Source organism: Crocodylus siamensis, chromosome 11 (genome assembly GCF_052110815.1).
Source record: "Crocodylus siamensis isolate JL-2025a chromosome 11, ASM5211081v1, whole genome shotgun sequence".
NCBI lineage: Eukaryota > Metazoa > Chordata > Crocodylia > Crocodylidae > Crocodylus > Crocodylus siamensis.
Window position 1 is genome coordinate 48,341,514 of NC_143405.1, and position 27,865 is coordinate 48,369,378.

The 27,865-nt window shown below is 48.1% G+C and overlaps 1 protein-coding gene across 1 annotated transcript; it reads left to right on the forward strand.

Annotated features, from left to right (window-relative positions):
* The first annotated feature begins 3,179 nt into the window (after positions 1–3,179).
* On the forward strand, positions 3,180–27,550 carry TPRA1 (transmembrane protein adipocyte associated 1). The gene is made up of 12 exons (XM_090022242.1): positions 3,180–3,463; positions 8,979–9,058; positions 10,237–10,439; positions 10,573–10,705; positions 13,603–13,689; positions 16,810–16,882; positions 17,763–17,842; positions 19,416–19,526; positions 20,053–20,113; positions 22,410–22,512; positions 23,228–23,308; positions 24,481–27,550. Exons 3-12 carry the CDS (start codon positions 10,249–10,251, stop codon positions 24,713–24,715), a joined length of 1,155 nt encoding a protein of 384 aa, XP_089878368.1. The 5' UTR covers positions 3,180–3,463; positions 8,979–9,058; positions 10,237–10,248; the 3' UTR covers positions 24,716–27,550.
* Positions 27,551–27,865: the final 315 nt, after the last annotated feature.

Below are 27,865 nucleotides of genomic sequence, written 5' to 3' on the forward strand. Positions count from 1 at the left end.
CCATGTCCATGTTTAAACTCCAGGAAGCAAAATGCCAAGCCTGAGGTTGTTGGTGCCTGACGATATTGGAGAGAGAAGGAGTTAACACAGGATCACTCCTTTTAGGACCACATTTCCATTAGCCTCTAACATAGGTGTGGAGGTAAGGAAAGCTCAGTACTTACTGAGCTTCCTTCCAGACAGAGGAGGTAAGGAGACTTATGCTGAGGGGAGCAATATTGGTTATTAAGGCTGCCTACTATACCATCTTCATTCGTTCAAGGAGATAAATGACTGTGCTGTAAATGGAAAGATGTAATTAGCCATGTTAGTCTGAAGTCAGGCAGACGGCAGGATAGATTTGTACCTTACAGACTAACTAAACCAGGGATGCATAGCATAAGCTTTCATAAGCAGCAGGCTTACTTCATTAGATTATTTCATCAGCTACTTCATTAGCATCTGATGAAGTAAGCCCTCTGTTTACAAAAGCTTATGTTATGCAGCCCTGATCTAGTCTATAAGGTACACACCTACCCTGCCCTTCTGTGCTGTAAATAGATTATAGTTCTTCTGCCATGCTCATCACTACGGTACCTGAGTGCTTTCCAGCAGTGTCCTGTCTGTGAGTGGCCTGTCTAACATTTTTCACACAGCATTTGTTTTCTCATCCACTCCCAAAGAGAAGCCTGTGCAATCTAAAATACTGTGCAAGCAATATTCTTGTTTTTTCCTGAAGAGAAACCAAGTGAAGAGCTGTAATCTGTGGTGAAATACCTCTGCTGATGCAACTGGAAAGAAATCTGTCCAATGTGCTTTACAATGAGGTGTGTAAGACTGTTCCTTAAATGCAGGTGACATGCAAAACACTGGTTGGTCTTTCTCTGCCTCACACTCCACAGAGCCCAGCTTTCACCAAGGAATTGCATGAGTGTAAGCCTGGTGAAATGTGATCCTCATGAAGCGATTAAGTGTGAAGCATTGGCCAAATCAGGTGTTTCTAGGCCAGCTGCTCCCTTTCTACTTGAGTGCCAGTATCTAAGGCAAGTATATTATGCCTGCTTCAAAGAGGAAGATATTCTAGAGGTAGGGGGTGTTGAGTCCATTGTACTCAGAGTCTTTGCTCACTGTGAGGGCTCAATACACCTTTTAGTGGGGCCATGGAGAGATTCATCAATTGTAAGGGGCTGGAAGGGACCTCAGAAGAACATCAGGTCCAGCCCCCTGCACCAGGCAGGAAAGATGACCCCAGCAAGGTGACTGTCTAGTCTCATCTTGAAGATTTCCAGGGTAGGCATCTCTGGAGGGAGCTTTTTTCCAGAGTTTGGACATCCTAACCGTGAAGTAGTTTTTACTAAAGTTGAGCCTGAAATGGTCTTCCAGGAGTTTTGAATCCAGACATCAAGACACTAAACCGGTGCTTCTCAACCTGGGTGCTGCAGTACCCCAGGGTGCCTTGAGATCCTTTGCGGGGTGCTGCCCAGTGTTAGCACAGTGAGGTGTGCAAACATGTTTCACAAGCTAAACCCCAGAGATTTCAAACAGGAATCCCATGTGGACCTGTTAGGGTCTTTCTGAGTTTTCAGCGAACAAAGATTTGCTCCTGTATTTTTCTCTAGTGAAAACGGAGTGAAAACCAAGAGATGCCCTGTTTTGAGGGGTGCCTTGAGTCAAAAAAAAAAGTTGAGAACTGTTGCCATAAACCCTGGAATATGTGCACTTCCACCACCTAGCAGTGTTTTTGGGCTTGTGTCATTATGATCTAGGATGTGGGGTATATCTTGACTGCACTTGTTAGTGTTGAGGAGTCCGGAACAGCCCTCACCTCTTTTTTTGCTGTGCGTGTGTTGCTACATTCCCCCTCCCAGATACTCTGATCCCAGAGTGTCAGGGAGGGAGGGTCAGGGTTCAGTCTGAATCTTAAGGCTTGGCCTGTCAGAGAAGCGGGTTGTGAGGGACACTTGCAAGGGAGTGGAGAAGCAGAGGCCAGTGATCACACCCAGTGCTAATAAGGTGACACTAGGAAAGGACAAGGGTCATGGACCATGACTCAGTTTCCCTGCTGAATTGGCCAAGAGATCCTTATCTCAGAGGAATGGGTGGGAATATTGAACCTGAACGGCATAAAATTTCCACATGGTATAAAACTCCCCCACACCAAAGTGAAGGGGTGCGAGCCTGGAGCTTGCCTCCAATACTGAGGATATCTTCTGAGAGCTCAGAGACCTTGGTAGGGAGTACGTTTGTGCATGCATCTGAACCCCAAGCCTCTGGGCTTGGGCCTGCAAGTAGGATGCCTGCTAAAGGATTTGGGAACATCTGAAGCTCTAGATGGGGGTGGAGGATGTTTGCCGGTAGTAGGGCCACTTATGATTCTGGACTGACTCTCAGATTTGGAATTTGATTGGGCTGACTTGGCTTGGAATATGGGGAAAAAAAATCTCTGCTGTAGGTAGGATGCCTGCCAACAGTTCTGGGGTATCTGAATTCCTGGGGTGGGAGCCTGCGATGGAGGATGCTCGCCGGTTGTAGCACCATTCATGGTGTTTAGAATGATTGAGTTCTGCCTGCTCAATTGATACAGTTTTTGGAAGGGCTGAGTGCTGCTCAGTCGATACAATTTAGAACTGATTTGACCTGGAACACAAAATATATGAATTAAAACCCCCCCAAAACTCTGCTGTATGGAGCTGCTTTGGTCATATTGCCTGGTGGATAACATCTCTATAAACCGGCTTCTGGTCTGGAGAAACTTGCTTTGGCTTCCCTTGTACTTCTAATCAAATAAAAGCCCCCAGAGGCAACCTGGGTGTAACATTATCTGCCCTAACACATAGGAAGGGACAGGGTCGCCCCCCCAAAAAAGCAGGCACAACTCATGGACATGTGGCCTAGGAATGCGGGGAGAGCCATGCATTGAATATGGCCTACAGGGGATGAGCCTGGTCTGGCCGCTGCTCCCTGGCTGTGGCTGGGACACACCAGTGCTTTGGGGCAGATGACCCCTTCCCTGACACAGCCCCCTGCAAACACTCGCAGTCCATGGCGCAGCGCGGCCCCTTTAAGCCTCTGACAATCCAGTGCTTCGAGTCCCGCCTCCCGGCGGCTCCTATTGGCTCTCGCGACTGTTTCAGCACTCCCTTCCCCTCCCCCCCCACCTTCTTTGGGTTAGCGCCTCCGGACTGGTGGAGCGGGCTCGCGCCCAGGGAGTCTCTGTCAAAAGTCAATCTGGGCGTAACCGAAAAAGGCCCTCCCCCACCTCCCTCCAGAGGGGAGAGGAGCCTGGGGGCGCTGCTGGGTCACGCGCCGTCTTCTTGTAGCGCGCGGGCGCCAGCCCCGCCCGGAGGAGGTGGCGCGGGGCCGCTGTTGCGGCTCCCTGGCCGGGAGGCTCTTGAGTGACACTCCCCGGACGCGCGGGAGGAAGCGTCGGGTCGGGGCCGGGGCCGGGGCATGGCCGAGCGGAGCCGCGTCCTGCGCGCTGCAGGTACCGGGCCGGGGCCGGGGCCGGGGCCGGGGCCGGGCGCTGGGGGGTGTAGACGCGTGTGCACATTGTGCGGGCGTGTACGTGTGTGCGGGGGTAAGATGTGTGTGTTCGTCTATAGACGCGTGTAATGTGTGTGTAAGGACACGCGTGATCGGGGGTGCGCATCTCTGTGTGTTTAGGCGTGTGCGTGGTCATATCTATCTGGGTGTGTGTGTGTGGACACCCGTGTGTGTATCTAGGTGTGCGTGTTTATCTATATGGGTGCGTGTGCATCTATAATAGGTGTGTGCATGTGTCCGTATGGGCATATGTGTGGCTGCGTGTGTATCCATATGGTGTGTGTATCTATATGGGTGTATGTGTGTATGATAGTGTGGGTATCTATAGATGTATGTATATATAGATACATGTACATAATGTGCATGTATGTATATTTGTGTGTGTATATAATACACACACACTTACATGGGTGCATGTGTATCTATAATCGGTGTGTTTATGGGTGCGTGCATGTATCTATATGGGCACGTGTGTGTGTGTATCTATAATAGGGGTATGTATGTGTATCTATATGAGCACATGTTTATGGGTGCGTGTAATGTGTGTTATATAGATATGTATGTGTGTGTGTAGATAGAAATGCACGTGTGTATAGAATATGTGTGTGTATGTGTATAGTGCATGTTCATATATATAGACATCAGGACTCGTAGTGGAGATGATATCTTGTATTAGAGCAACAAGATTTTTGCAAAAAAAAAAATCTGTAATTGCAATTAAGGCATTTTTGTGCAAGAACCTTGTTGTTCAAGATATCATCTCCACTACGAGTCCTGATTGCTTTTTCCTCTAGACCAACACAGCTACAACCTGGATACCTGACTATATATAGATGTGTGTGTAATATATCTAAACGTGTATGTATCTCTAGCACAAGATTTCCTGAGTCCAAGCTCACTCCATCAGATGGTGTAAAAGGATGTGCTTTGGTGAGCTTGTACCCGTGGTCCTCTGCCAGGGTGCTGCGGCTGGCTAGGGTCCCCTGAGATCCTGTCACAGGTGCCATGGGGTGCCACACTGTCAGCGCTCTTAGGTGGGGAGACATGATTCTCAAAATAACTTACAGATTTCAACAAGAATCCACAAATATTAAAAACATTCAGACTTGTCGGGGTCTTTTTCAAGTCTATGCACCAGAAGAATTGCTCTTTTGTGTTTCTGTCGTCAAAACACAAGTAAAAGCTATAAGCTGGCACTTTCTCCAGGGTTTGCTGAGCCTAAAAATGATTGAGAACCATTGGTCTATAAGGTGCAAACCTACTCTGCCTTCTCCTTGACTTCAGATTAACAAGACTACCTTTGTCTGTCTCTTTTATTGGGCCCTCATGGTTGGGGTAGACATAGGCAAGCTTTTCTTTTGACTTAACCTGCAAGGAGCACGTAGCAGCACAGCATTTGTGCCCAGCATGGTCCATACCACTGGAGAGATCTCAGCCGTGTGCCTAGAAGCCTTGAAAAACCGCCTGTGAACTTGTTTCAGGAGAGGCAAGTCTTTTCTGTTGGCAATGCAGCCAATGTCCTGGGCAGCAGGTAGGCCATAGTGGCTTGTCCCAGTTCAGGAAAATGCTCATAGCTCACTCAGCAGCGCGTGGGTTGTGGCCACATTGCTTGTGAATATTTGCGCATCACTGTTTTGAGGACGCTGCATTGGTACATGCAAAGACTGTTACTTTAGAGGTCCTTGCTAGCCGGCATGCAGCATTAGCCTATGAGGAGGGAGAAGCATGGTAGACATTCCTTATCCTGGAACCTGTACCTGAAAAGGAGAGAGATGGCTAGGCTCCTTAGTCTGAAGTCAAGCAGAAAGCAGGGTAGATTTGCACCTTATAGATTAATCAAAGTGTGTGTGTGTGGCACCAGATTTTGTGAGCTGTGAACTTCACCCCATAAAGCTTGTTGTGTGTATACACATATACTACTTCTGGTTAATCTGTGAGGTGCACATTTACCCTGCCTTCTATCTCTATTTATAAAACAGTGGCCTAGCCTAATATTCACAAATCAAGCTGTTGTTATGGCTGACTCGTTGACCATGAACTAGATCTTGTGATCTCTTGCAGGCTTTCAGCTGAACTTTTCATTTGGAGTATGCTGCTGCTTCTTTTTTTTTTTAAGATCAGCAGTTCTGAATGTGGGTGCCTTAAGTTAGATGTCTACATAGACGTTTCAAAGGGGTCTTCAGACTTTTTTGGGGGGAGCTGTAGCTGCTCAGTGACTCAGTTAGTTTGCATATGTAGGTACCTAAATATAGAACGAAGTATCTAATCTGAAGTTTCTGCATTTAAACACTGGACCCACGTTCTTATTAAATAGTAATATCTTAATGTTACACAGGGGCTCCATGTGGGCACAAGGATGAAGCTGAGATTTGTTTTTCAAATGGTTCTGTGGGAGATCTATTTTAGGTGATTTTCTTTTCTGGAGGCAAGCAACATGTTGGTCTTGAAATCAGTCAAGGGTTCGCATGCCGTTTTTCTTAATGAGGCTTTTTATTGTGGCGCTCAGTGTTGTCATTCAAGAGTGCCATTCCTAATGTGCTTAGGCTCCAGGTATTCCTGGTTAACTGAAGCTAAACTGCATGCATTCTGCAAGCATGCTATCAACTGAAAATTGCTCGTAGCTAAGGTGGAGCAAAAATATGTGTACAATAAGGGTATTAAATCTGGGAAGGAGATGGTGCTGAAACAGATGGCTATGGTAACACTTGCGTGTGAAAGAACAGTGCTTCTGTTGTTAACCCTTACCTTAGAAAAGGCAAGAAGTAGAGGTGTTCAGAAACAGGCCTGCTACTGTAGTAAATCAGATGAGCTCAAATGGCAGAGCTGGAGAACTTCCATTCCTGAGGGCATGTAACAGTACCTTGCACTTCTCCTGTTTCTCTCTTCTGAAGATCCTGGCATACATTACAGGCTGAAATGAAATTAGCCTCACCAGTCCTCACTCTATTTCACAGGTGGGGAACTGATGCTCCGACGAGGCATTGTAATGTTCGTTGTATTGTTTGGGGGGGACAGGGCTTTGTTACTCCAAGCTGACTAGTGTAGCAGGCAGGTCTGGGGGCCTGAGTTACTGCTGGCACCTGGGATCATTGCAGTGCTGTGTCTTGTGGCTGTTGTATGCCAAGGGTTGGAGATGGGTGGCCCTTCGAGGCAGCCTTGTGCCTGTCTCCTATACTGCTTACCCTGAGGAAATGCTCTGATAGCTGGCACTCAGGCCTCGACTGTGCTCTGGCCCCTTTATGTAGCATAAAGGGGCCAGGCTGCAGCTGATTTGTTCCTACATCCAAGTCCTTTAGGTGCTTGAAGGCGATGGCCATCCTGCTTCCCCCTGTGCAACATCCCAACCCTGTGAAATGCAGGCTGCTTTGCTGTGGGTCCTATCATGAGAGCATTGCCTTCTTCCCATCTCCTTCCTGTGCATGAAGGCATCCCCCAAGCTGAGGGAGGATACAGGCAAGGAGATTTCTTCCCCGGTTGTTGTTGTGGGCTGGGGTTACTCTTCAGGCAGCTACTTTGGCTTGATTTTTCTTAGGTCATGGGAAAGTCTCTTTTAACTTTTCTGGGAAAAAAAATGTATGTGATATTGAAAGTAGGAGGGGATGGGGAAATGGCCTTTGTCACTGGATGGAAAATCCCCACCTCATGAGCTGGTTCTGGAGTGAAAGGAGCGTGTAGCAATTAAGCAAAAGGGGCAGGGTAAATTCTGGAAAATACTGTTTACAAAAATGGCCTTGTTTTCACCATTAAAGGCTCTGTGGTAACAACTGTGTTGAAAAGTGGTCTTGTTAGCAGAGTGGTGAGGGCAGTTCTTATCTCGGAAACGGCATCAACCACACTGGGGAGTGTCTAAGCACAGTTGTTGCAAAGGAGGAAAAATAACTTTCCCTCAGTAGTTTGGGAAGCAGAGCTGAAATTATGCTGGCCACATAAGTCAGTGGTAGAGTGAATGAAGCAGCAGAGAGCAGAGCATTGCAGGGTTGTTGGCTCATGGTTTCCCCTCGTTTCTCTATGCTTCCTGAGTTTCTCTTTCCTCCTCTTCCCACCTTGTTAAAAAGTTAGGCATAAGTTGAGTGCAGTCATATCCACCCGCCTTCCTTTTCTGCAGCCTTTCTCAGGTTGGAAATAGACACCTTTGTGCCACCATAAACATTTTTGAGGGGGTACAGAAGGCAAGCAAGCAGATGTCCATGCCTTTATCACTCCACAAATGCCCCAAATTTGTGGTCGTGACATAGGTGGTATTAATTTGTGCCACTGTTTTGTGACGGATGTCTCTTTGCTTTAAGGTAGGAGAGCACTCTCCAGCTATCCTGGGAGTGCCTGCCTGGCTTTCCCCATCTGGGATTCCCCAGATACACATGAGCTTTCTGAGGTTGAATTCTTCCCTGTGCAATCCTGGGGCTGGGACCACCAGTCCCCTGCAGCGTGTCTCGGCAGGTAGGGAACACATTAGCCATTGATCCTGCAGGACAACAGGTGACGCGTGGTTTTCCCGATGAAGTGGATCAGCTGTGCTGGGACATGTCCTGGCACAGATGACCCACTTCATTGGCCACATCTATTTATACCCTCAGAGTCGAGAGGCTTCTGAGAGATCTCAGAGTAGCAAGACATAGGTAAGTCACTAGAGAGAAATGTCTTTCTCAGTGATGCAGGGATTTGGTGCTTAAGAACTGGAGAGGCTGAAGGGAGGAGCATAACGTACCTCTTTAGGGGAGGAGACGGGAGCTCCCCAATGTGAAGGTCAGTGGCTGGGACTTTTGCCAGAGCTGGGCTTTCTAGTGGAGAAGCTGCCACCTCAGCACAAAGCTGATCGTCCCAGTGCTGTGTTTGTTTAAAATGACATCTCTAATGCAGTTTGACCTACCATAGCCTTAAAGAAAACCCCAGCCCACAGAGGACCTGTTACAATGGAGGAATCAGAAGCAGCTATGTCAGCAGGAAGCTCCCCCCGCCCATGTCCCCTCCCAGGGCCTGGCAACGGTCCCAGCTTCGGAGAAGAACGGGGCGGTGTTGAGCTGGCTGCCCCTGGGGAGGACAAAACCTGAGCTCCAAAGCAGGTGCCACAGAGCTGGGCCTCTGCCTCCCGTAGCTGGGACCATGTCTAGCCATAGGCTCCAGCAGTCAGCAAGAAGCATGAAGACTTTCTTGCTTGCCTTTCTCATGCAGACTGCAGCATCCACAATGCTGGTTGTTGTTCAAATGAGGGGGAATTTTGTTGAGATTTAATCCTGGATTAGCTACAGGGAACAGGCAGCCAGGGCACTCTAAATCCCCCAAGGACCTGCGTCCTTGTGATGACAGCAGGTGGTGGCTCTTAAAAAATCCCAGTGTGTTTTGTGGCAGCTCCACCCAGGGGAGGGGAATCCTGGAGGGAGCGGTACTGTGACATTATGGTGCCTGGTATCTGGGGATCATAAGACATGTTACTAGCACGGTGGTTCCTTCTTTTACAGGAGAAGAAACTCCAGCACAGAGGAGGGAGTTGCCTGGGGCCATGAGTCCAGCTGGGAGCCGATGATGGGGCCTTGCATCTGTGAGTATAGTGCCCTGGAGCACCGGCAAGCTTGGGGTGTGGTGGGGCTCTTACCAGCGGTCCCAAAGCAGAATTTTCACCTGCTTTCCACCAGTTCAGCCCCATGGATGGGAGGTAAATGGGGTTTCTTTGCTGTGTGGGAGAATTTGCCATCTCCCCCGTCCCCACTTCTAGGGCTGACAGCTGATATCCCAGCTGGAGCAGCCACAAGGCCTGCAGGTGTACCAGTGACCCTGCTTTCAGGGAGGGCAGGTCTGATAGGTTTCAACAGGGGGTGGAGAGCAAGTTGTTATCTTGCCTTCTTTGAAGATGCTATGGAAGCGGCATGGCACAGGGGAGGGAAGGAGTAACTGTGAGCCAGGGCTCCTGGGTGCTCCCACTGGGTTTCCCTCTGTTTTCTAGTGTGACCTCACAGAAGTTACTGAATAACTCTCCTTCACCTTCTGCCTCTACAGATTAGCAATAATGATGCTAGCTTATGTCCCAGGAGCAGTGAAAGCTTGTGTTTATTGATCGGGGTAAAGTGTTTGTGCAGCCCTAGATGCAACAGGCCGTAGAAGGGAATGGAGCCCTGTTATGGGTTTTAGAATCAGAGCCGTTGGCATGGTTTGGAAGGACTCAAAGAGAATGCAGGGTATAAGATGCAGCTAGGATATTGTCATTACGCTAGTGGTGCTTTATGAAAGCAAAAAGTCTATGGAGTCCCGTCTAAGTAGATATATGCCACTTGCCCCCTAGCACAGACTAGGGAGGCTGGCATTAGCAACAGGTACTAGGTAAGGGCCAACGAGTGAAGCTACAGAGTAAAGTTTCCTGCAGGCCCAAGAGCTTGTTAAATATCAGGGAGCTGTGGAGCAGGGCTTGCAAGTCACCTCATCTAATCTGGATTAGTCAGCGGTGTCTGGAAGGTTCCTGTCATCCTGGTCGAAGACGGGATTCCTGTCTTTTCTGCTCTGGGGGAGGGACAAGAGACACTCTGCTCTGTTGTGCGATACAGCCTTTCTGCTAGCGACAATAATAATTTGCTGTAAAGAGTAGGCTGTGACTACTTTGTGGACATACTTTTCTGTTTCTCTGACTCAGATGTTGCTTTTTCCTGTCTTAATCGTCCTGTGTTGTATCACACTTGGCTTTAACCCCCACTGCATGTAACCTTAATTTTTTTTCTCTGTGGCCAGAAAGGAGACAGCATGTTCCCATCTGTGACGTCGGTGGTGAGGTTCTCTGCGTATGACAACGTCACGCATTCCACTGCTTTGGTAACAGTGCCGGCTAATGTGACGGCTCTGTCCCCTGTGACCACACAGTCAATCAATGATACCAACATCACTGTGCCGCACAAGTGCCTACTTCTACTTTACGAGGACATTGGGAAATCCAGGTGAGAGTTGGGAGCTGGGGCTGGAGCCTGGTATTATCCAGGGACAAGGGCCTTTCAGGATTAAGGGACTGGTGTCTGCCTCTGCATTGGGAGATTTTGCAAATATTTGTTAATCCTGCTTCTCTCTCTGCAGAGTCCGGTACTGGGACCTCCTGCTCCTGGTTCCCAATGTACTCTTCTTTGTCTTTCTTCTCTGGAAACTGCCCTCTGCCAGGGCCAAAATCCGTGTCACCTCCAGTCCCATCTTCACTACTTTTTATATACTGGTAAGTATGGGTATGCGTACTCTGACCTGATGGGGGAGGGACAACTCCCCTTCCCAGAACACTTCTGATTGGATGACTAGGCTTTTTTCAGATCCCTACTGAGTAAAATCTTTTGCAAAAGCATATGGACAGCTTAAAACTAAGGCACGGTGTAATAAATGGGCACTGGGCTTCCCAGTGTGAATTCTGTTCCTCCTGGACAGTAGGGATATCTGGATTTCAGATTCTGGGTTGGGTCTTTCATGACCTCAAAGGGACCTACTTTAAACCTATCCCCATATTTTATCTCTTTGTTTTGATATCTGGTCTCTCGTGTCTTCTCTTCCAGTTGCTTTCTTTTGTAGTCAGTCCTAGTTAAAAGAAAACTAACTTCTTACTGAGGGACTGGAATTGAAATGGCAGCAAACGAATTGTCATGATGTTAGCAGGTGTCAGTCCTTACCAGCGCTTTTGTAGAACGCCCTAACTTGATTAGAGAGCTGGAACTGGAGGTCCCAAGACTGCAAGGCCCTCCTTGAGGGTCCAGGAAAGTGACCATCTGTTCTTGCAGGGTGGCCCTTCCTTTGGGTTCGAAGGAGTCATCACTGAGTCTTGTTGATGTGAAGTTGGAGGTGGAAGCAGAAGGAATAGGCAGGTGCGTCTTGTTTCCCAAATGTGTAGGGAAACAAGACTCTCCCCAGTTTAAGGCAGCACGTGCAGCCTCTGCTTGTGCTACGGAAGTCTCTAGTGGTTTCTGAATATCATTTAGCTCGCTGAGCACCTCTGGGAGCATGGTGGACACTTAATCCAACCAGATTCTTAAAGCTCCTGGGTGCAGTTCACAACACTCCTGCTCAGGTGAGCAGTCTGGCCTCTGGCTGTCTCGAAGCAGTGGTATATGCCTGCTCATCAGTTGAGTGAATTCAGCACCACTGCAGCATTCTGTGAGGCAGAGCTCAACTTGGTTGAAAGAAAAGTCTGTACAGGAGAAGAGTGAGTAAACACCTCCTAGACCTCAACCTGGTCATCAGTTACAATAGATAAAAAAAAAAAAAAAAAAAAAAAGAAAAAACCCAGGAAGCAGATAAAATTGAGGCCCAGATAGTGGCAAGCCTAGAAGATGGAGCCTGTAATCAGAAACTCTGAGCTGTGCATGGTGCTGTCAGAGTGCAAGCTCCAGAGGTCAGGAGTGAGGGGAGGGGAAGGGAATCTTTGAACGACCTAATGCATATGTAATGCATTCAGAATTTTTAAACGCCCTGGGGAGAGGTTTTCAGTCTGGATTTAAATTGTGTGCTGTGGTGTCAGCACTACGAATAGTCCCACTGGGAGTTAGTGGAAATTGAAACTCTGAGAAACTAAAGGGAAGAAACAAAAGTGAAACTGGTAAGTCTGTTGGCTTTGTCCAAGTGAGGAGCAGCGACTATCCCAGCAGCAGCGTGGACTGTGGGAATCATTTCTATCCAGTTTTAGTCATCTGGGGCATATCCTTAGGAAGATGAGGACATGAATATTTTCTTTGTGGTTAGGATCAGTATGCTGGTGATTCTTTTCAGGTAACTAGTTTGCTCTTGTCCGTAAAGAACAAATATATGATCTCCCTCTTGCAGGGCTTGGGGACAGCAAACTGGGGACAAGCTAGATGCCAAACATGTTTCTTTTTACCCCTTCTTGAATCCTATGTGGAGAAAAGTTATGTCTTTGGGACGTGCAATTTTTGTGGGGGAGAGGAGAAGGGAAGTAGAGGAGGCAGTTGGTTGGGTTTGTTAACTAAAAATTAGTGCAAGCTTTGGAGAGAGCACATTTCTGGCCTTTCAAAGCATGAGCAAGGAGGATTCAGTTTCTATGCTGCAGACAAGGACACAGCTCTTATACTGGTGGCTTGGAGCATTTGGGGATTTTTCCCTGCCTCACTCTATAGGGGAAAGGTGCTATAAAGACCTGTAGTAAGCGGTACACTTCAGGGAGCCTGTTCAGGGTGCTCTGTGAGCTGACCAGCTTTGCCCACCACTGTCAGGGAAAGAAAACTTCAGGTTGTGAGAGAGTCCATCAAATCTGACTTCTACCTATTGTGAACAGATTAGTTATTTCATTCCTAGAGTGTTAGGTTAACATACTGTGAAGCTGGCAGCTCTGCTTGGAAAGATTGTGCCTGTGGTATAGTATGGAGATACTTGACCTAGCTCTAAAAGGGTTAGTTTGGATACCGAAAGCATATGGTGATGAGGTAAATTAGTCAACTCAAAGCTCCATGCTATAGTAGCTAGAAGGTTTCCAGTTCCTGAGCCAGCTTGACTCTCTGCTACACTATACTGTGCCACGTAAGAGACTCTGAAGTCCTTGGCCTGAGCTGATCTCTTATCTTCTGCATCCCTAAAGGTTACCAGCATTTAGTGAAAGAGCAGAGCTCCGCAATCCTCTTGTGGATGTAGGGTCTGTTGGCTGATCTGGTGGATCGGCGATCTGGGAGAGGTCTATGTCCCGAGGCAGCCCAGGCCATCATAATCTGAAGTACTGTTTCTTTTTTGTTGGCTTGACATTTTTTTGACTGAAGTGGCAGAAAGGAGGAGATTAGCATCTCTGCCCTGTGTGAACATCTCCCCATTCCATATAATGCCCCCAAGGGCACTGAGTAGAAAGACTCGATGAGGCTTCCTTCACAGTTGCTTTGATGGGCTAGAAAGTTGGATGTTTACTTTTTACTGGGGCCAGAGTCTGCTGCCTATATTGTAGTCATCCTGCAGTTAGGCTTTGGCTCTGGGAGGCCATCACCAGGGGTCTGGCTTGAGTCACCAGCTTGGAAGTCTTGAACTCCATCAGCTGGGCTTCCAGCCAGGGAAAAGGGTCACTGGAGTAAAATTCCTGATGGTCACCATGCAACACACTGGTACCAGCTCACTCTGGCTGTCTTTTCTTAGGTCTTTGTGGTGGCATTGGTTGGGATTGCACGGGCCGTTGTCTCTATGACAGTCAGTGCCTCTGATACTGCTACAGTGGCCGATAAGGTGAGTGTCCTTCTGGAGTCATTGTTCAGGTCTGGCTTGAAAGATAAGTAGTAGCTTCCTCATGATGTTTTATCTGCAGTGCTCACGGCTATTGAGTACTGTGGAATGCTGCTTTGACAACTCTCTTTAAATGATTCCAGCACCCAGAGCCACAGAACAATGAACTTCCCTGCTTCCCCAGGCATGCTGTAGCAAAATCTCCATCATGAGAGGCAGGAGTGGATGTGGTTTGTGTTTGATTGCCAAGACGTGTTTTGAATGCCAAGATGCATCTCCCCTCAGTTTGTTAGCCCCTGGCAACACCTGTGCTGTAATCTCCTTAGCTAGGTGAACCTCAGGAGGAGGCATGAGAGTCTTTCCTGCATACCTTTTCTCTCTAGTGTTTTGTCATGGCTGTCATAGCTCCTCAGTGCACTACTCTCTGGGACCCTGTTTACCTTTACTTTCATTGCATGGCTTTAAATCTGCAGGTTACCGTATTTACCCAAATACAAGACAAGTTTTTTCTCTCTAATCAGCAGGAGAAAAAAAGCCCCTTAGCTTACACTTGCATACAAGGAAACTGCCTTAAATACATAGGCTATCATTAAATTGATGCCAAAAGTAGCATGTGTTCAGGAATGGGAATGAGCTATGAAGTTAATTAAATGCAGCCAACACTGAGCATGACTAGAAAACACATGCCTCATATTGGACAAACATGCTGATTTACATTTTTGTTGTTGTTGCAAAAATATTTATTTCTATAAATTTTAAGTATAAACATGTATATATACCTATGCCGCTGTGGCTTGCGTGATAGTCCAAAAACACACCTTTTAGGGTTACATCATTCTCATTCCCATTACAAAATCACACCGCACAGCCATGGTTCTACATGCCCACTGATGGGAACCTACAAGGATAGAATAGTGCAGCTCATCTGAATAAAATGTGGTAGTGCCCATTAAGCACACTTCCCCCTCAGCACCAAGTCTTTTTCAAGTCGTGGTGAGCCACTACATTGCATGACATTTTGACCTCTTCTTCAGTTCCACAGCTGAACTCTGCCTTTATCTCCTCATTTCTAATGATTCCTATTTCTTCACCAGTCTTAGATGCCTGACAAACATCACCAAATAGGGCCCCAAACAATTCATCTAGAATTCATTTGCCCCTTCCCCTGCCCCCCTAGCTTGGCACATGTGATTAGTGTGGCCCTGCCCTTTATGAGGTGAAGCCAGACCAGGTTGCCCTGAGCCCTATCTGCATATACATTTTAGGAGCATCCCAGGACTCATGACAAGAACACCCACTTGCAGCCATGAGTGGAGCCTAATTAGCACATGGATCCTTTGTGGGAAGTATCTGGAGTACACACAGATACTGAGGGCTGCCAAGCTATGGGGTCACCACGGCTTAAAATGCTGTTGACTCTGCTGGGGCTCAGCCCAGTGAACTGTATGGTTAATCATGAGTCTTTGATTTTGGGTTAAGAACATGTATAGCTTGTACTACATATAAGTAGGTGCCAAAGTGCTGCTCAAAAATGTATTTATGGACTTGCAGCAGTTTTAAAAAAAAGAAAAAAAGGTAACATGAAGCAATTCTAGGTGAACTGAGTGTATGGGTGTTATGCAAAATGCTGCACCCATGTTTAATATCAAGGACACTTTTCAAATTTGTGTCTCATTTCCATGTGCTTAGGGAAAGTTAAGGAGAGGGGGAAGGAAGGGGCTGCTAGGGGAAAAAGTTGAGGGAAAACAAAGCAAAGGGGTTACCTGATTCCCCAGATTTTTTTTCCCTGCTGTAGCAGTGGGAGGGGGACAGATTCAAAGCAAATTTCCAATAATGATATTCTGTACCTGGAAAATTATAAGGAAATCAGTTTCTTTGGATAAATCCGGTATCTTTTATTAGACCAACTCAAATAGTTGGAAAAATTTGACTTGCCAAGCTTTTGGGCACAGACACCTTTTGCCAGCCTGACAAAGGGTGTTTGTGCCTGAAAGCTTGCTAAGAAGAATTTTTCCAGCTATTTGAGTAGGTCTAATAAAAGATATTGGATTTACCTAAAGGACCTTGTCTGCTTGTGTCCTTAGACCAACACGGCTATAACCTGCACCCCTGGAGAATTTAAACAAATGCATACATTTTCCATATATCAGATTAATTATTGAGAGGTTGTTTTATAATCATGGTCATCTGTTCTAGTAAATATGGTAAATAAGGAATTAAATGTTTTGAGAGAAACTGTGCCTCTCTCTAGCTCTCCCTTCTGTGTGATATCCTTTGCTTAGAAGTCCTGAAGCAAAGCAGATATCCTTTTCAGCTTGTTGCCTGGTGGGGGGTGTCTATCATGGAGCTTTTGAAAGTGAAAATAGGCTGTTAGACTGCACTTTAAAAAAGCTCTTCCAAACTAGCTTCTGTTCATAGCAAATAACATGCTGTGGAGGGATAGCTTTATGCCTGGGCATATAACAGCCTGATTTTGGAGGACTTGTTATCTTGTTTCCCTAAATATTGCAGTATTTTTTTTTTTTTTAAAGGATTTGGCATATTCTGAGGGAGGCAGTATGGGTCAAGGTTTAGAGCAGGAGTTTGCTCATTGGGTCTCCTGGATACAGATATTCCATTACCCCCTTGTGTAACACTGGGCGGGGGGAGGGGAGGGTTGTTACTTCATCTCCCTGTGCTCTGGCTTCCCCATGCATAACATGAAGAAATAAGCATTATCTGCCATGATGGGGGAGGGTTATATAGTCATTCTGCTTTGAGCAGTGGCATTAGGAGAAAGCAGGGTGTTGCTGTTTCCCTAGCAATAAGTTGGCCACAGAATAAGCCCTTTATTCCTAATTTTTGAGCTGATGAAGATGCAAGCTGCCTGGGTTGGCTATGCAGCAGAGGTCCCACCCCTGCCACTAGGGGGAATGGCTTCAGCTGTGCTGAACCGTGGCTGCTTGCTTCATCTTAAGTGCTGGGTGTGGGGAGGGTCTGGAGTGCCGCGCCTCAAGGCAAAGGGTCTCCCCCGGGGGAGTGGAATTTCCTTTCATAAAGGAAATGGGAAGAGTTTTGCTGTATAAACTTCCCTGTGTCTCTGTTCCTTCTGACCCTGCCTGCCTGGTTCCTGTTGCTTTGCAGATCCTGTGGGAGATCACGCGCTTCTTCCTTCTGGCCATTGAGCTGAGTGTGGTGATCCTAGGCCTCGCCTTTGGTAGGTGGCTTCCTGCTCCCAAGGCCTCTTCCCTTCCACAGAGGCTGTGTGCACACCCTGGGCAAGAGCTGGGGAGGGGTGAGGGTCAGTCGTGTTGGACACGAGATGACTGGACTAGTCAGACCATGTGTGAGATTCATGGGGAAGTGGCCTGGGGCCTAACATGCATGTGGTTTCCTAAGTGACTCATGCAGTACCTAGTACTCCAAGCACCAACACAGGATTCACCTACACATACCTGGTGATGCTAAAGTGGGAGGGGAGGCTGCTTGAACCCCATTTCCTGTGGGAGGAGGATTCCTCTGGGGACCTTTTTACCTTGCCTCCTCTTGGTGCTTTCCTCTTGACAGCAGGGGCTGAACAAAGCCTTCTCTGGTGCCTGTTTGTGGCTCAGTTCCAGCTGCTCAGTGTGGGTACTCTCCAAGGTTGTCTGTGTATCTGTAGGAGCATCTGTGATGCCCCTTGCTGCAGCAACTGAGCAGTGGGTCTCCATCACCTGGGGGCTCAGAGCCTGGAGCAGATGAAGTTGCTTTGGAGTTGATTAAGGGGAGGTTCTTCTAGAAGCTTTTCACTGGCCAGGCTGTAGCTTGCTCCAGATTTTGTAACTGTGGTGGGAGGGCCTAGGTGCTTTCCTAGTGTAGGGGATGGGGATGAAGCAGAGCCAAAGCCTCGTGTCCTGTTACCGTCATGTTCTGGGTTGTCTGTCTGAGGGAGGCTAAGCAGTCTGGGTGGCAGTATGGCTTCCTGGGGTGGTGAGCTGTAACCTCTTGTGGTCTTAGGGGGATGCCAAACAGTTTTTGGTGCCCTAGCAGGTCCTTGGGTGCTCAGTATTACTAGGACTGGAATGACTTGGGGAATGATCTATCCTTGCTCCTTTCAGGTCATCTTGAGAGCAAGTCCAGTATTAAACGTGTCTTGGCCATCACCACGGTGCTGTCTCTGGCCTACTCTGTCACCCAGGTGAGGATGTTGGGGCAGACAAAGGAAAAGGCCACGTCTTGGAGTGAAACCGTGCTTGCTTGACAAGATCTGGCCTCCTCTGGAGAAACTGGCCTGTTGCTTTGGAGAGAATGGTTCATGGGAGAAGGAAGATGGCTTTAGATCAGCAGGGGACGACATTTTGGGCAGCATGCCACAAATCAAGCCCTGTGCCCTCCTGAGTGCTATTCTTACCTCCATCCCCTACTTGATGTGCTACTCTGCTTTCTGCTTCCTTCCCTGTGATCCCTTCCCAAGGTGCTGCTGTGCTTTCTGCTTCCTGACCAATTTGCTCCTGTGCTGCCTGTCCTCTCCCTGTTATGCCATGTGCCACTTGCGGTACCCATGCCACAGGTTGGCTACGCCTAGCTTAGACTAAGCTCCATCCCACAAGTGTTTGGTGGGATGCAGAATGTCTTGAGAATGGTGATGTAGCAAGAACCTTTTGCCTCTAGGACATTTGATTGGTTCCACACTCCAGGCTGGCACAGTGGAGGACAGGAAATAAAATATGAAGTTGCTGGGGGCTGACTCATTGAGGGGACAGGGAAATAGGAGTCTCTTGCATCTAGGGAAAAGGTTCCAAATCCACACAAGATGGAGAAGCGGGGCTGCCCATCAGGACCCTTGCAGCCTCTCCTCTCCTGTCTCTTGCTGAGCTGAGAGCTGTTCCTCGCCAGTGAGTTCCTAGCTAGTTTGCGAGCTCAGAATATTAGCTGTGTGTCTCTCTCTGAACAATGTAGTGTGTGTCTGGGCCTATTCTTCTCTTCACCAGTGGTGGTAGCCAGCCCTCTGGAATGGCTTTTGTCTGGGGCAGCACTGGGGTAACAGGAAGACAATTGTTCGGTGTTCAGGCGCTCTCTCGGAGGCAACAGAGCTGATCACTGCTACATGATACACTGCAAGAGCTTCATTAAATATCAAGTGGCTAAGCTATATCTGGATTTAGTAACTGTCCAGGGAGTGCCACACCTCTGTCTGTATACAGCCATAGCTGTCTTCCAGTGGGATCTGAGTAAACGAGACTGGGTTTCCTTTCCCAGCTCTGTACACGGGCAGGAGTTTTTAGCTTGGGCAGTGCAGTGGGAAGTGCCAGTTCTGGAGGCAGGAATGGAATACTTGCCATTTCAGTGGTCCCTGCAATCTGGTCTCCTGCCTTCCCGTCATTTTGTCTTCTAGGAGGTCATGATGAGGGGGGACTTTTCTCCAAAGCCAAAAGGTGCTGCTGATCCCTCTGCCCCAGGGAAAAATTCTTCCATTGCAACAGCCTGCAACTACACTTTGCATTTGGCCAGGCGCTCATCTGTTCATAAATGGACACCCTATCCTGCCCTGTTGAAATCCTGGGGTTCCTTGGTTTCTTGCCTATATTCTACCTACTCTTCTTTTAGTTGAGTCCAAGTTGGCTAAAGACCACATCTGAGCAGTGCAAGAGGTGGAGTTGAGTGGCAAGGTCAGCAGTTATCTGAGCTTCTGTGAATGCAGATATCCTGTGTCAGTGGAGGGATGATGGGTTCTGTGAAAGCCAAAGTGCTGAGCGCCTTTTCTCCCTCAGGGGACTCTGGAAATCCTGTACCCTGATTCCCACCTCTCTGCAGAAGACTTCAACATCTATGGCCACGGAGGGAGACACTTCTGGCTCGCCAGCTCCTGTTTCTTCTTTCTGGTGAGTACATGGCTTATACCCCCCACCCTAGCCAAATGGAAGGATAGTTTGGGTTGGTATCTTCTCTTCAGCAGCTGTACCTTGATATCTCCGCTTACCTCCCTTATCTTTTAAATGAAATGATGAGAATTGGGTGCAAGCAGTCAGGCTCCCCAGGCAGATGGACAGCCCCTGGCTCTTTACGTATACCTGCTTAGTCTGTGACTTCCAGGTCCAGTGTAGAGCTGGAGCTCCTAGGAGCTGGTGTTTGTGATAGGGCAGAGAGCCATGAAGATTAAAGAGAGATCAGGCTAAGAGTGGACCAGGTCCTGACAGCTGAATTCAAGCTCTGCCTGGGGACTTCCATGCCTTTCCAACTTCTCAGCATGCAAAGGGAAACCCCTGTAGCATAATGAACTGTCGAATACCCACAACTACTGTCTGTGGCTTTAGACTAATCCACCCACCGACCCATTCCTTTGAAACTTGCACTATTAAATTCTGTCATGCACAGGGCAGAGACTAAGTTCTCTTTCTCCCTCAACAGGTCTATAGCTTGGTAGTGATTCTTCCAAAAACTCCGCTGAAAGACCGGATTTCTCTGCCATGTGAGTGGCCTCATCAGGCTGTTGGTATTGTATTTGGCCAGTGTGGGGAACAGGGGCATGTGGGTAGGAGTAAAGGGTTTCAGCAACTAGGGCTCTTGCCAATAAATACCTGCCTGCCCCCCTTTTCTAAGTATCTGGGTAGTGGGTGCCTGGCAGGAAACTGGGAGGTTGGCTGGCTCCTCAAACTTAGTAAAACTCCACAGTGCAAGGTGTTCTTTAGATGGGTTAGTTATTGTAGCTTTGGCTTGGGTTTTCCATGCTGGCAGATAGAATGGCCTGGCACAGTGAGGCGCTCATGGGCTTCTATGGCAAAAGAAAGGTTGCTTTGGGGCTCTTTAAGTGGCTAATTCCTGAATGGTGGAGTCCCTTCAAAATGCTACATCTCAGGTGGGAGGGACTGAAATGTAAGATGATAGACAGGGTGGGAGGGATTGTTCACATCCCCACTGTGGCAGCTAGAACATTGAATTAAAAGACTGGCTGGCTCTTCCACTGGGAGGGAGGTATAATGTGTTTGTCCTTGTTAGTGCATCTAAAAAAATCTACTACAAGCAGGAGGGCTTGACTTCTTAATGAAAGTTCCTTGAGTAGCACTTGAGGTTCATAGAATCATAGAAGTGGGGTCGGAAGGGACCTTGTAGATCTTCAAGTCCAACCCCCTGCCTGGGCAGGAGAAAAAACTGGGCTCAAATGATCCCAGCTAGGTAGGCATCAAGCCTCCTCTTAAAGACCCCCAGGGTAGGAGCCAGCACCACTTCCCTTGGAAGTTGGTTCCAGATCCTAGCCGCCCTGACAGTGAAGTAGTTCTTACGGATGTCTGATCTAAGCCTCCTCTCCAACAACTTGTGGCTGTTATTCCTTGTTATGCCAGGGCGTGCTAGGGGAAACAAGGCCTCTCCCAAACCCTTCTGGTCCCCCTTTTAGCCTTCTCTTGTGAAGGCTGAACAGGATCAGGTCCCACAGTCTCTCATTGTAGGGACTGCCCTGTTGTCCCTGGATCATGCGGGTGACCCTCCTCTGGACCCTCTCCATGTTGTCCACATCCCTCCTGAAATGGGGCGCACAGAACTGGACATAGTACCCCAGCTGTGGCCTGACCACTATTGCATAGATGAGGGGGATCACCTCCTTGGCCCTGCTTGAGATGCACCTGTGGATGCACAACAAGGTCCGGTTAGCCCTGCCAACTGTGACCTTGCATTGTCGGCCCATGTTCATCTTGAAGTAAGTAATGACTCCAAGATCCCTTTCTGCTTTCATGCTCTCAAGAAGGGAGTTTCCCATCTTATACATGTGCTGCTGGTTACTACTGCCCAAGTACAGCACCCTGCACTTGTCAGTATTGAAATGCATCCTGTTTTTGTTAGCCCACCCCTGTAACCTATCCAGGTCTTGCTGCAGTCTTTCCCTCCCTACTAGCGTGCTCACCTCACCCCAAATTTTGGTATCATCAGCAAATTTAAACAGGGTGCTTTTCATCCTGGCGTCCAAATCACTGATGAAGAAATTGAACAGCGTGGGCCCAAGGACCAAGCCCTGGGGGACTCCACTGCTCGCTTCCCCCCAGGTTGAATATGACCCGTCTACCACAGGTTGTACCGTCTTGGAGTACAGCTACTGAGAGGGGAAAGTTTCAGGCTTTCTAGGCTGTTTGGAAGCTTCTAGCCAGTTCTTTAAATACTGTACTTTGGTGCAGTGCTTACCAAAGTATGCCTGCTGCGAGCCAATGCAAGTGTCCTCAGCTCAATTTAGTTCATATCTGCAGTACCCCTTGCTACTCCACTCCTAAACATTCCCAGTGCTGCTGATGCCCCTCAGTATGGACCCATAGCATCCTTTGCTTTTCCTACTTTGGTCTTCTGTGCTGTTTTACTAACTCCGCTTTTACTCCCCTGCTGACCCACAGTGCCTCTTTTGGTTCAGTCACAGGCCAGCAACGCTAGGTGCATGTGTTCAGCAGTGATAGGCTTGTGCCTGTTATTCTAACAACAGCCGTTGGAGTCCCCTGCTGCTGCTTGGCATGTGAATCTGTGGTTTCCTCCATAAGTGTCATAGTATGTGGCTGTTTCACTTCCTGACCTCCAACGGTGCTACCGGCAATAGAGAGAAGAAATATGGGGTGTTGATCTTTAAGTAGTTCCCAAGCTTTCCAGAGCTCTGTCTCTTCTAACAGCAGTTGGAGACATGTCTCTAGGCTGTGCCACCTCCTTCAGCTGGTAGCAGCTATCATAAACTGCTTAGCTGGGGCTGGTGAACCTGATATTTTTTCATCCTTGCGTCCTTGTCTCTCCCACAGCGAGGAGGAGTTTTTATGTCTATGCTGGAATTCTTGCCCTGATGAATCTCCTGCAAGGCCTGGGCAGTGCCCTCCTCTGCGTGGATATCATAGAAGGACTGTGGTACGTATGGCAGGGGGACTGGTTCTGTCAGCATCCTCAGCTGGAAGAAAAGTCTGTTGCTCAGTTAGCCAAGACTTATTTAATATGAGTCTTTATTTAGGGGTAGCAGAGAAGTTTGCTTACCTACAATCATAAGTGGAACAGAAGGAATGTCCCTGCTGCCCTTAAACAAAGCGGTGGGCATAGGTTTAACAATAATACTGTCAAGATGCCTCTCTGTGAAATACACAGGACAAAGCTGCACTGTTGTAAGGGAAGCATGTGCAGAGCTCCTCCAAGAAGTGTTCTCCATATTCCCCTACTGTGTTAGGGAGGGGCAGCTCTGAATCAGCAGTGAGGACCAGCCCTTGGCTTCATTTTGCCTGGGGTTTTCCAGTGAGAGGTCACGCTCAGGAGATGCAGAAATAGCACAGAGATGTCTGTTTTATGCTGGGAATATGGCATTCTTTGGACAGGGCTCTCCTGTGGCTGAGCAGGGACTTTCTGGGCTGAGAGAAACTGCAAAGCATTGGGGGTAGAACTTGTTCATCTGGGCCAAGGGAGCATGGTTAGTTAGTAGAAGATGTTGCCTTCTGCCTCCCACACAGTGCCTTGGATCCTTGGGAGAGAATGGGACCCCTTCCTGAAGGCATGGGTTTGCTTATTACACACAGGAACCATTTTGTATACTGTGAGGAGATGCTAACAACTTCATGTTTCCTCTTGCCTCTGACAGCTGTGTTGATGCCACAACATTCCTCTACTTCAGCTTCTTCGCGCCTCTCATTTACGTGGCATTCCTGAAAGGTTTCTTTGGGTAAGTAGATGGGAGTTCTTTTACCTTGCTTAGTCTCTCACTTCCCTCAATTGTAAAATAAAAGCCATGGTTGGACCTCAGGAACAGAACCTAGCTCTGCCACTGCCTCTGTAACCTTGGTCAAGTCTCTTCCTCTCTCTGACGCTCCATTCCCCTATAAAATGGGAAACATGCCAGTTCCTCATGAGGAGCTGAGTTGTTGATGTCTGCACTCACTGTTAGGTACTGAGGAGTTGGCTAGTCAAGTGTTTTGTGCGTGATTGATTCCCACAGTTGGATTAAGTAGAGAACATGGCTCCTGGATTCACTGTTAGGTGTGCAAAGGCCTGTACATGATTCACAGAGATTTCACATAGGAATCCAGACTGTCAAACATGCTCTGACCTGCTGTGGTCTTTGAATCCTTTACAACAGAAGAATTGCTCTATTATTTTTCTGTAGTCAAAAAACCCCCCAAAAAACCCCAAGTGAAGGTTAAGAGCTGACATTTTGCGAGAGCTCCCCTGAGAAGTTGAGAACGGCTGAAGCGTGATTCTCGGATTTGAGGTGCCCCCGTGTGGCCTGCTGGAGGCAGTGCAGTGTCTTCACCCTACTGATGTCTCCTGAACAGATCAGATCAAACTGTACAAGCATGCTGATAAACAGGAAGCAGCAGATTCCTAAATCTTCATGGGGCTGAACTGTTGCTCTGCTCTCTGCTTTGCAGTCTGAAAGGAGCAAAGTTTGGTATTGGCTCTAGATGGAAATCTCTACTTTTGAGACAAATGTCCTGATCCAAACCTTTCAAGTCCCATGAATCCCATTCAATTGGAGATGATGGCAGAGTACCCACTGGTGACTTTGGCATCAGGACCTCATCATTTGCATTGAGGAAGTTTGTGCACTGTAGTAAAAATAAGAACAAATATCCCACGTAGCTACTTACAGCCCTGGTTGTCCAGCCATAGCTCTGTCGATGTACTTTGCCCCAGAGCTGTGCCACCCCCTGCTGCTTTGGTCCTGCACCCTCCTGGTGAGGGGATGGTGGAGTTCATATGATGTGGCCAATGGTCCCTAAGTGTGGGGTTCCATGTTGTTGCTGCTTCTCAGCTGGAGAGGTCAGTGTGCTGACATGACGCCACCTTCACCAGCTTTCTAACTCTCTTTCTTTCTTTCCTTCTTCCTGACTCCAGGTCTGAGCCAAAGATCCTTTTCTCCTACAAATGCCAAGTGGATGAACCTGAGGATGTTGATGTGCACCTCCCCCATGCCTACGCTGTGGCCAAGAAAGAGGGCATGGATTCCAGCTTCTACTCCAGCACCCAAATTGACACCACAGCCTACCTGGATGATGTTGCCTCTATGCCCTACCACGTGGGCAGCATCAACAGCATTGATAGTGACCGTTGGAAAGCCATCAATGTGTGAAGCAACCCACACCCCCTTTTTGCAATGCCTCATTCCCTTCCTTCCAACCTCTCTGATCCCACAGTTGCTAGGATGTGCATCGGAAATTGATCCTCAGCTATTTGGTGTGGCTTTCCCCTCTTTCCTTGGGGTGTTGTCATCCCATTGTGGAACAAAACAGACAACTCCTCCGACCCTCCCAGAAGGACATGCGCTGTCTTCACGTGAAAATGGCCTAGACCAGCTGTATTCACAAATACCTTTGTGCAGAACCTTCCTGAGTGTTCCAGAGATGGATGAGACCCAGAAGATGGGCCTTGATGATCCACTTTCCTCTTTGGAAGTCTGAAAGCACTTATTTGACTGGGAGGTGGGTGGGTTTGGGGTGCATGGACTGAGATTTGGGCACCAGAACAGCCAGAGGAAGCTTTCTGTGCGTGGACCCAGGGGCACTTTGGGCTTTCTCAGCAGGCCCACCTTCCCAAATAGTATTATAATCAACCTGCTCAAGCTCTTAGCAATAGCAGTGTCTGGTGAGGAAGCTTGGAAAAGCAGAGCTGCTCCCAGAACTGGTTGATACAGATACAAATTTTGAAATGCAGTATGATGGGAATTGCATTGAGTGTTTAGCTGGGGAAGGGGGTGAGGGGTGGAGTGGGGAAATACAATGATGATTGAACTGTTAAATGTGCCCCGAGACCAGGGTCGTATTTTACAGGCTTGTGAGACTGATATATCCTGAGTAAAGAATAGGGGGATTGTAAAAGACCTAACATGGCTGGTCAACCGAGACGAAACAACTGAGGAAGCATCTCTGAAGAATGTGCTGCTGTATAACTGGACTTGCAGCCTGACTTCGTGACATGCAGTTATGTGCTTTACACTGAATTGGGGTTGAGTTTTCACACTCAGACTGGCCATGTGGGCATGCTGCAGATCTGTGCTCTGCTTTGGAGGGTCCCCCCGCTCCAAGAGGGCTACAGAGGAGAAGGCTGGCTCTGAAAATGAAGGCTGCAGAGGAGATCAGAGGCCTGAGGCAGAGCGAAAGCCGAAGATGAGCCTCAGCTGCTAGAATCCCATACCTGGAGAGGTCTGGGAAGCCAACAAAGTGGCTAGAGTGTTCTAGCTTGGGAGATAAATGGGAAGTAGGCAAACTGCTACTGCTTCTGTAGCAGCTTCTCTTGATCTGTGCTGTGTTGTAGCTTGGGCCCCTGGCACAATCACACTGGCCTGAATAGGTGCTGTAGCTGGATACGTTTAAAAACTGTATGACTTTGGACTTCCTTGCTGGTCTGTATGAAGATTCTCTGAGGTCTTGCCATTAACCTCTTCTACTTGGAAAGAAGGGATTACATCTGACCAGCCTGACATGAACCCCATTGCATTCCTACCCCATGGCTGTTCTACTTAAGGCTTCCATAGCTGGGCTTGTGGGACCTCTGGGATGCGATTTGCACTCACCAGTGGTGAATAGATTTATGTTGGTAGCATTAGAAATGCTGTTCTGACTGGAGACCTCCAGGTACGTGGAGGATCTGATATGCGAATTAGCTGCATTTAATTGGAAATGGCAAGTTGAGGTTGTTTTCAACATGTATGAATTTTATGGGTCTCTTCTTTGACTGCTGATTTCTGGATCCTGGCAGTTGGGGATAGTTAAGGAAGCAAATATCCTTCCTGTTGTGTGGTGCTGGAGTATGGGTTTGAATCCTGAAAGAGGTTAGAGGGTGTAGTTCGCTTCCAAGTGTTCCCAAATGAGGGAGTGGGAAGCCTGAGGGGTGACAATAGGGAGTGTGTGTATATTGCTGCAGCCATGCAGGCACTTGGCTTCTCTAGTTGATGAGCACACCCTCGCTGTGAGGGCCAGGGTATTCTGTTCCCTTTGTTTTCTAGCCATCGGGTCTCTAAGCAGCCCTGGGACCCAAAGGGAGAGACACTTGGTTTAAGTGTAAATATACTTTTTACTTTATTATTTGTATTTACTTTTTAAAGAGACCTCATTGCACCATGTTGGCTCCTCAGAGCCTTGTAGACTTCCACAGCATGTGGTGATGACAACAGCAGGTGCCTGGGAATGTGCTCTGAGATTTTTATTGAGCTCTTGTCCAGATGGGCCTTTATCCCACCAGGGAAACCTTGTAGCTTCCTACTGTAGCTGGCATTAGCTGCATTGGGACCCCGGTATAGCGGTCTGTGGGGGCTGATGAGAACAGGGTTAGGTGACTGAGAGCAGGGTGTCTGAATGGCTGGTGGCCTGTCTGCGTGACTGCTGCTCTGGTGGCTGAAGCCCTTGGAGATGAACCACTGTTAGCAACAGTGGGGAACTTGAGCATAATTTCTGCTGTGTAGGCAGGGCTGTACAAGCCGACTCGGGAGTAGGAGGATCTTGTTCTGGGTGGGGGACAGAATTGTCCAGTCATGAAGAACAAAGGATGAGAGTCCAGGACTCTGAAAATGAAGGCTTGCTTGTGTCTCTTCCCAAGTGAAGTAAGAGCAGTCTGTGAATTCTGCCTGTCATTGGCTGATCGAAATGCAGAAGGACCAGCTGCCAAGTGCATCCATCCACTCCTTTCTGGATGGGACAAGTATCCCCCCACCGCTTCCCCCCCGAAGTCCAGTGTTTCCTTGATATGTCCCACATTGTGCTGCTAAGGAGCTTCCACACTAGGTCAAGGACTGACCGTATTCCCGCTGTATGTCTGTGTGTATGTAGTGCTTCAGAGACCAGCCCTGGCTGTGGTCTGTGGGCCGAAGCGCTTGTCTGTGTTGGGCAGGGAAGGGGAGATTGAAAACAGAGTCATGTATATTTTTGTTTGTAAAATAAATAAAATGAAGTTTGGCATAAACAGAAAACTTCCTCTCACTAGTGCCCTCAGCTGTTTAAAAGCTCTCTGGGATCTTTGTACGAATATATCTGAGAGCGCATTGTACTGTATCCTTTTATTTCTGTGATTTGGGTTCTTGGGGGTTATTGCCAGAACTGAAGAAAGACCGGATGGAGCTGAAGTGACAGAGGTCTCCTCTTCCAATTGAAGCTCTCCTCCTCCTCCTCCTGGAGGTCCACCTGTGTGGCCTGCAGCCTCCATTGTTCTTTCTCTGTTTCCTGCAATGTTCAGAGCCAGTGAATACTGCTTGTGAACTGGTCAGAAATGCTGCCTCTCCTTGGCAGCT

What these genes read in the sequence shown, in the direction of transcription:
- TPRA1 (XM_090022242.1), top strand. Translation starts at nt 10,249, where the DNA reads ATGTTCCCATCTGTGACGTCGGTGGTGAGGTTCTCTGCGTATGACAAC. An exon ending in CTGCTACAGTGGCCGATAAG is followed by an intron (nt 13,690 to 16,809) that starts GTGAGTGTCCTT and finishes GTTGCTTTGCAG; the next exon opens with ATCCTGTGGGAGATCACGCG. An exon ending in TGGCCTACTCTGTCACCCAG is followed by an intron (nt 17,843 to 19,415) that starts GTGAGGATGTTG and finishes TTTCTCCCTCAG; the next exon opens with GGGACTCTGGAAATCCTGTA.